Raw genomic sequence first — 9287 nt, 5'->3', positions numbered from 1 at the left:
TCAAGGCCATCAGACTGTTAAATAGCCATCACTAACACATTAGAGGCTGCTGCTGCCTATTGAAATCACTGGCCAATTTAAGAAATGGAACACTAGTCACTTTTAATAATGTTTACATATCTTGCACTACTCATCTCATATGTATATACTGTATTCTATTCTATAATATTCTACTGTATCTTAGTCCATGCCGCTCTGTCATTGCTTGTCCATATATGTATATATTCTTAAATTCCATTCCTTACTAGATTTGTGTGTATTGGGTATATGTTGTGAAATTGTTAGATATTACTTGTTAGATATTACTGCACTGTCGGAGCTAGAAGCACAAGCATTTCGCTACACCCGCAATAACACCCCTTGGGGTCCCCGAGGACAGAGTTTGGGAAACCCTGCTCTACATAGTACACTACTTTAGGTTCATAGGGCTCAGGACCAATGTAGTGTACTAATATAGCGAAGAGGGTGCCATTTGGGATTCACAAGCTATCTTAACATCCCCACCCACCCCTCTGTTTCTGCCCATGGCTGAGTGTCCCATTGATAAAAGGATGAGAGGAGAAGGAAGATGTTGCTTCTTGTTGTAGAGTCTCACAAAGCTTTTATACAAAAAATGACATCATGTTTTCAATCCAATGCACCCGGTGCATTTTGAACACATAGAGCAGTAAAGTTCTGAAGGATTGGCCGACCACACTTGACTGGATCAAGAGAATCAGGAATAACGGTACATGTAGAAAAGCAAATTACACACAAACAAAAAAAATACAAATAAAAAAGTTAGCTTCATATTTTCTATGCCAACCGTGCTGTTAGGTTTGACACCATTATACAGTATACTGATTCCCAGTGAACACAATGCTGGCTTTTTAAAGAGAGAGAGAGAGAGAGAGAGAGCAGCCTGTTCGCTGTACGCGTTAGGACTGAATCAGTTGGCCATCCAGCAGCCAAATCCTAACTCCTAGCTTCTGTAGAAAGTCAAAATACATCTTGAAAATGTCAGGAGATTTTCATCAACAGTGTCACCCCGGTGTAAATACACAGTGTTTACATTTTTCGGCAGACGTGGCCAAAGGAAAACAAAAAAAAGCATTTCCCTGGATTTTCCTCTCCTCCTCATGATGGTCGTAAAGTTTTTTTTCTTTTTTTCAAAAAAAAAAAAAAAAAAGTATACAAATTCATACAAAGAGATGAAAAAAGCTTTCCTGGAAACATACAACATGAAGAAGAGCGAACAAATGGCTTCTTAGTTAGAAATCCATGACTGGGGAACAGAACAGATCAAGATTGTTGTCTCCCGTCCAAACAGGGATCCTGTTATTTGGATGTCCCCACAGGGCATTGGCTTGGTTGTCAAGACGGGGTTGACTTGGCTCCTCCTTCTTCAGAAACTCTAGACTCTACTTAGCAGAGTGGATCTGCGGAGCGAGAGAGGAGAACATCTATTAGCAAGACACCTAACAGACATCTACAATTCAGTGATAATGAAGCTGGTGTTTGGAGGATAGATATATTGGCATGGGTGTTAGGCCAGAGACAAAGTCGAGGGCATTATCACTTTTATACAACGGGTTACCGACATATTCAAACAATGATTGACATACACTACCAGTCAAAAGTTTGGACACCTACTCATTCAAGGGTTTTTCTTTATTTTGACAATTTTTTACATTGTAGAATAATAGTGAAGCCATCAAAACTATGAAATAACACATATGGAATCATGTAGTAAACAAAAAAAAGGGTTAAACAAATCAAAGTATATTTTATATTTGAGAATCTTCAAATAGCCACCCTTTGCCTTGATGACAGCTTTGCACACTCTTGGCATTCTCTCAACCAGCTTCACCTGGAATGCTTTTCCAACAGTCTTGAAGGAGTTCCCACATATGCTGAGCACTTGTTGGCTGCTTTTCCTTCACTCTTCGGTCCGACTCATCCCAAACCATCTCAATTGGGTTGAGGTCGGGGGATTGTGGAGGCCAGGTCATCTGATGCAGCACTCCATCACTCTCCTTCTTGCTAAAATAGCCCTTACACAGCCTGGAGGTGAGTTGGGTCATTGTCCTGTTGAAAAACAAATGATAGTCCCACTAAGCCCAAACCAGATGGGATGGCGTATCGCTATAGAATGCTGTGGTAGCCATGCTGGTAAAGTGTGCCTTGAATTCTAAATAAATCACAGACAGTGTCACCAGCAAAGCACCCCCACACCATAACATCTCCTCCTCCATGCTTTATGGTGGGAACCACACATGCGGAGATCATCCGTTCACCCACACCGTGTCTCACAATTAACCAAAAATCTCAAATTTGGACTCCAGACCAAAGGACACATTTCCACTGGTCTAATGTCCATTGCTCGTGTTTCTTGGCCCAAGCAGGTCTCTTCTTATTGGTGTCCTTTAGTAGTGGTTTCTTTGCAGCAATTCGACCATGAAGGCCTGATTCACACAGTCCCCTCTGAACAGTTGATGTTGAGATCTGTCATCATAGCGCTTGATGTTTTTTGCGACTGCACCTGAAGAAACTTTCAAAGTTCTTGACATTTTCCGTATTCACTGACCTTCATGTCTTAAAGTAATGATGGAATGTCATTTCTCTTTGCTTATTTGAGATGTTCTTGCCATAATATGGACTTGGTCTTTTACCAAATAGAGCTATCTTTTGTATACCCCCCCCCCCCACCTTGTCACAACACAACTGATTGGCTCAAACGCATTAAGAAGGAAATAAATTCCACAAATTAGCTTTTAAGAAGGCACACCTGTTAATTGAAATGCATTCCAGGTGACTACCTCATGAAGCTGGTTGAGAGAATGCCAAGAGTGTGCAAAGCTGTCATCAAGGCAACTTTTGACTGGTACTGTATATCCATAAAAAAATGTTATTTTGATGAATGTTTTCATACTATTTCATCCTTCCACGAGATATAGTCTCGACACAATTCTAGGGTTGCTACCCAAGCCGGCTGATCGTTCGTTCTATCGGTTCGGTTGCCAGAGGCGCGACCCAGTCGTTAAGTCTTTTTGTTCTGTATCTATGGACGCGACCCAGTCGTTCATTCTAACTGTACCGTTGCCATGGCTGCCAACGTTCTTATCCCTTGCTTGCTAACCAGCCAACTTTGGATAACACAGTCACGTCAAACAGTGCAACCAGAATAACAGCAAAGTAGCTGACTTTCCATTTATTTAAGCTGTTTTCTAGTTATTTTGGGGGGGGATATACATCCATAACAATGAGCTAATGATGTGCGATTTCGCCTGGCATTGAGCATTTGCTCTCTCGCCAGGTCACTGTTCAGAAGAGACAACCAACTACACAGCTAACACAATCACTTCCAACTGAAGCCGGAATGACAGCAAACTAACTGCATTTCGTGTTTTTCTATTGACATTTCTTTGTATATAGATATCCATAAAAAGGACGCTGATTCGTGATTGACTGGCTGAGAAAAGCTGTCTGTCTCGTCCCGACATGTCCATTACCATAGGACAGGTGGAGATCGAATTTCAATATTGAAACAATGTTGCAAATGTTGGAGACAGACAGTAAGGTTATTACAAATCTCCGCTGTTGAAAACCAAACGCTAGTCTAAAAGAAATGTGGCATAATGTCTAGATGCTTTTTATAGTGGAGATCAAGTTTATAAATTGCCTGGCTGGGCTGATGAGACAGTGGATTGCGCAGTGAGATGGAACAGAGTAAATAGGCGTTTCAACGTTATAGATTTAGCCGGTGGTAAATTGTGGCATAGACACCGGCCGGAATGCAGTTTTAACCAATCAGCATCCAGGATTAGACCCACCTGTTGTATAACAGTTTATGTATTCCTGCATTCCTGCTACAATAGTATAAATCAATACAACACAGCCATACCAAGCCTCTCTACTCGGTTCTACATACCTGTTTAGATAAGGGTTAATACCACCCCCCAGCCCTGTCCTGAAACATTGATAAAGCACATTTCTGAGCTAGAGGGTCATAGCCGGACTCGAGGCACGTCGGCAAGGCTAGAGCCACATTGTGCTGACACGGGCAGTCTGGAGTCTCAGTTGGGAGAGAGAGAAACTACGCCAGTCTCGAGTAATGGGACAGGTTCTGTCTCAGTGAGGAGAGAGAGAAACTACGCCAATCTGGAGTAATGGGACAGGTTCTGTCTCAGTGGGGAGAGAGAGAGAAACTACGGCAGTCTGGAGTAATGGGACAGGTTCTGTCTCAGTGGGGAGAGAGAGAGAGAGAGAAACTACGCCAGTCTGGAGTAATGGGACAGGTTCTGTCTCAGTGGGGAGAGAGAGAGAAACTACGCTAGTCTGGAGTAATGGGACAGGTTCTGTCTCAGTGGAGAGAGAGAGAGAGAGAAAGTACGGCAGTCTCGAGTAATGGGACAGGTTCTGTCTCAGTGGGGAGAGAGAGAAACTACGGCAGTCTGGAGTAATGGGACAGGTTCTGTCTCAGTGGGGAGAGAGAGAGAGAGAGAAACTACGCCAGTCTCGAGTAATGGGACAGGTTCTGTCTCAGTGGGGAGAGAGAGAGAAACTACGCCAGTGTCGAGTAATGGGACAGGTTCTGTCTCAGTGGGGAGAGAGAGAGAGAAACTACGCCAGTCTCGAGTAATGGGACAGGTTCTGTCTCAGTGGGGAGAGAGAGAAACTACGGCAGTCTGGAGTAATGGGACAGGTTCTGTCTCAGTGGAGAGAGAGAGAAACTACGGCAGTCTGGAGTAATGGGACAGGTTCTGTCGCATTGGGGCTGACCCTCAGGTACACACACCATCCTGCGGAGGGTACACACCTCAAAGATTTCCATCTGTCCTTCTCCATGTTATTCTCAGGGCCTTCACTGTCATAGGAGGCCAGACACAGAGCTGAGAGGAGAGAGAACAGAGAGAACCATCATCATCATCATCATCATCATATCATATCCACAGTATCATACAGTACCATAAAACACCTGCTTTCCCTGTAGTGTTGCAGGTTTTCTGGAGGAGAACCACTGAACGTTGAAGTATAGCGGACTTCTTTTTAGTTTCAATGACAATCACTTTGGCACATTGACCCTTTACAACATGAGAGCGGCATTGTGGCATTAAGGGGGGGGGGACGTTTTTGAGGGGTGTACATTAAGGGGGGGGACGTTTTTGAGGGGTGTACATTAAGGGGGGGATGTTTTTGAGGGGTGTACATTAAGGGGGGGATGTTTTTGAGGGGTGTACATTAAGGGGGGGACGTTTTTGAGGGGTGTACATTAAAGGGGGGACGTTTTTGAGGGGTGTACATTAAGGGGGGGACGTTTTTGAGGGGTGTACATTAAGGGGGGATGTTTTTGAGGGGTGTACATACTGTCCTCGCTGAAGACAGGTGCGGTGAGTAGATACTGGAGAATCTTGCGGTCCTTCTCAAACGGACACTCCACTTTCTTCCAAACCATGAACTCGCTAACCTGCTTCGCCATCTCCCAGAATTTCTGAAAAACAACGATAAAACATGAAAACAATGTTAACACAACAGTGTTAATGTTAGCTGAATGCACTGCCTCATATTCACCACCATAAAGGTGGTCAGTGTAGAAATTATGTAAACCTAACCACAACCTGATGGTAACATTCACTTATCTGACGACTGTCTACGCTGATGACTGTCTACGCTGATGACCGTCTACGCTGATGACCGTCTACGCTGATGACCGTCTACGCTGACGACCGTCTACGCTGACGACCGTCTACGCTGATGACCGTCTACGCTGACGACCGTCTACGCTGACGACCGTCTACGCTGATGACCGTCTACGCTGATGACTGTCTACGCTGATGACTGCTTTACAGACCGTGAATAGGGTCTCCAAATATAAAAGTGCTTTACAGACTGTGAATAGGGTCTCCAATGATAAAAGTGCTTTACAGACCGTGAATAGGGTCTCCAATGATAAAAGTGCTTTACAGACTGTGAATAGGGTCTCCAATGATAAAAGTGCTTTACAGACTGTGAATAGGGTCTCCAATGATAAAAGTGCTTTACAGACTGTGAATAGGGTCTCCAATGATAAAAGTGCTTTACAGACCGTGAATAGGGTCTCCAATGATAAAAGTGCTTTACAGACCGTGAATAGGGTCTCCAATGATAAAAGTGCTTTACAGACCGTGAATAGGGTCTCCAATGATAAAAGTGCTTTACAGACTGTGAATAGGGTCTCCAATGATAAAAGTGCTTTACAGACCGTGAATAGGGTCTCCAATGATAAAAGTGCTTTACAGACTGTGAATAGGGTCTCCAATGATAAAAGTGCTTTACAGACTGTGAATAGGGTCTCCAATGATAAAAGTGCTTTACAGACCGTGAATAGGGTCTCCAAATATAAAAGTGTTAATTGCACTGTAGTGCAGCTGGTAAGTCTTACTTCCTCATTCTCTGTCAGGGGAAGCCTGTATATATATTGTTGCTGTGCAAACTGTCTCCTTTAGCAATGGGACATTTCTGGAACTGGTCGACCTGGGTTACATTAAAGCCTTACTTAATCTAGTTACAGAAGTGCCCAAACTCATGTCAAAACGTATCCTCAGTAGTGAGCCATGATGGGCCAAACCCTCCCCGAAAAATATTGTTCATAAAAACATAAGATAATTCTGGAAGCCTCTGGTGGGCCAAACCAAGTTTGGCCTCCGGGCACCATATTGAGGACCCCTGGGGGAGTTCCTTACAAACAACAAACTGCTTCCCAAACACACCTCAAAGTTTATATGTCCGTTCTGCATCCTGTTGGAACATCCCTCGTTCAGGAAATAGATGTCTTTGATCAGTAGGCTGAAGAAAGGGATGACAATCTGAGCGAGAGAGAGAGAGAGAGAGAGAGAGAGGAGAATTTAAAACAGCAGTCAGGTTACAGGGGATTAGGTTACAGTGGTCAGGTTACAGTACGAGGGGTTTTCCAGTGGGAAACAATGTAGTGAGGTTTCCATGTTAATCACCACAAATACGCCTGTCAACAAATTCCCTACTTCACCCAGAGAGAGAAGTCAGGAGGTACTGAGAGGATGGTTTTCAGATAACCATCCCTTCAATAAGCCACGTCACCACAAAGAGTTAGGTTACAGAGTGATATTAGGGTTGGCCCTATCCCAGGCATTAGGTTACAGAGAGGTTTGGGTTGGCCCTATCCCAGGCATTAGGTTACAGAGAGGTTTGGGTTGGCCCTATCCCAGGCATTAGGTTACAGAGAGGTTTGGGTTGGCCCTATCCCAGGCATTAGGTTACAGAGAGGTTTGGGTCATGTTCATTAGGCACCAAATGGAGGAAAACGGACTGGAACAGGCAGGGCCTTAATAAACTTAAACCATTAAGAAACACTCATTTTCATTTCACAATTCAAGAGGTTTTGCTACAGTGATCCCTATTAAACATTACCCTGGTGCCAGTGGAGGCTGGTGGGAGGAGCTATAGGAGGACGGGCTCGTTGTAATGGCTGGAATGGATTAAATGGAACGGAGTCCAACAGGGTTTCCATATGGTTGTTGTGTTTGATACGGTTCCATTTAATCCATTCCAGCCATTACAATGAGCCCATCCTCCTATAGCTCCTCCCACCAGCCTCCACTGCCTGGTGCCCTTTACCCACTGGGGTGAACAGTACAGATCCCTCAGCTAACCCAATAGATTGGCAGTACACCCAGTACATCAATAAACACAAATTGTTTAACCTTCCTTCCAGAGCTTGCTAGGTGCTAGGCTAACCTGCTAAAGCTAGGCTAACCCACTAGTCTAACCCGCTTGCCAAAGCTAACCCGCTATGCTAAATCGTTAGCCAAGGCTAACCCACTAGGCTAACCCGCTAGGCTAAATCGTTAGCCAAGGCTAACCCACTAGGCTAACCCGCTAGGTTAACCCGCTAGCTAGGCTAACCCGCTAGCTAGGCTAACCCAGTAACACTAGGCTAACCCGGTGGACTAACGCAAGCGGGATTGGAACAGGCTGGCCGGTTCACACGCGGTCAGGTCAGGGTGGGTTAGAGGGAGACAGACGCAAGCAGAGAGAGAGAGAGAGAGAGAGAGAGCATTATGGCAGCCATGTTCCCTTTTCCTTTCCTGAAAAGGAACTGAACATATTTTGATGGGAGGAGGAAAAGAGGCCCTCATGTTCTCTCTCTGACGTCCATACCAGACCCAGCTCTCTGACGTCCATACCAGACCCAGCTCTCTGACGTCCATACCAGACCCAGCTCTCTGACGTCCATACCAGACCCAGCTCTCAGCTGACCTATTCATGACTTCACCTCTTGACTTCTCTGCTTCAGAGTTGTAACAATGTCCCAACTGAACCAAAGACCTCAGAGTTTGTTGTGTTTAGTGTCAATAACACGACAACACTGAGCAGGGATAAGATCGAAGCAAACCAACCGATGGCCACACAGAAGGCTGTTCTGGAATGCTTTTCAAGTTCTGGAATGCTTTTCAAGTTCTGGAATGCTTTTCAAGTTCTTCTCATTCCCACCAAATTCCCTCCACTTGTTTTCTGTTTCCATGAAAGACACGCACGATACAGATCTCCACTTTATGTAATAATTAATTGCTGCTTATCAGTTGTGAGAGAGACGCCGTGTTTGTTAGTCTTCTGGGCTAAGTGGAGTGCAGCGTGCGTCAAACACTTCAAAACAACCCTTTTACTTTTTACATAAATGTCAGAAACATTTTAAATTGGTGTAGCTGGACAGATCACACACTTACTGGGTTACATGACATGGGCTCTGGGATAATTCAGACAGAACAGAGAGAACAGAGAACGTTCCCACCATTTGGAGAGATCAGAATCTACACGAATCACTAAAACTGTCTTGGTCTGAAATGGAGGGGGGAAATGGGGGGCGGCTGGCATTAGCCTCGTGGTTAGAGAGGCGGGCCAGTAACTGGAGGGTTGCGGGTTTGAATCCAAGGGCTGATGAGGAAGAATCTGTCTGGATAGACTCTGCAACTGAAGGCATCAGGATCAGCATCTCAGGATAGGAGTCCTGATATTGGAACAGGTCCACCCTGTCCATGTAGTCTTATTCATTACAATCTAAAAAGCAATACTGTTCCCAGATCTGCTCTCCGACCCTTGACCCTCCCGTTGTCCTCGGGTCAAAATGACCCACCACTGTGTTGAACCAACTTTATTTAATATTTATATATTTTTTGGGATCATTTGTGAGAAGGAGGCAGTGATACTTTCTTTAAAGTCTCACTGCCTCCTTCTCACAAATGATCCCAAAAAATATAAACATTAAATAAAGTTGTTTCAACACAGTGGCGGGT

General features: G+C 44.5%; 1 protein-coding gene across 1 annotated transcript in view; it reads right to left on the bottom strand.

Moving 5' to 3' along the window:
- Window positions 1–301: 301 nt before the first annotated feature.
- LOC311123991 (ras-GEF domain-containing family member 1B-A-like) overlaps window positions 302–9287 on the bottom strand; it is a gene marked incomplete at its 5' end in the record, with an annotated part of 35378 nt that continues 26392 nt past the window's right edge. Inside the window, 4 exons of the mRNA XM_084198215.1 lie at window positions 302–1418; window positions 4799–4871; window positions 5347–5470; window positions 6729–6824. Of these exons, the coding sequence (XP_084054341.1) occupies window positions 1394–1418; window positions 4799–4871; window positions 5347–5470; window positions 6729–6824 (318 nt within the window). The 3' untranslated portion in view covers window positions 302–1393. The remainder of the gene's footprint in view (window positions 1419–4798; window positions 4872–5346; window positions 5471–6728; window positions 6825–9287) is intronic.

The sequence above is a fragment of the Coregonus lavaretus genome (assembly GCF_964263955.1).
Source record: "Coregonus lavaretus genome assembly, contig: HAP1_SCAFFOLD_5234, whole genome shotgun sequence".
In the NCBI taxonomy this organism is placed as follows: domain Eukaryota; kingdom Metazoa; phylum Chordata; class Actinopteri; order Salmoniformes; family Salmonidae; genus Coregonus; species Coregonus lavaretus.
The sequence above is the reverse complement of the archived record's forward strand: the minus strand, read 5'-3'. Positions and strand labels throughout refer to the sequence as shown.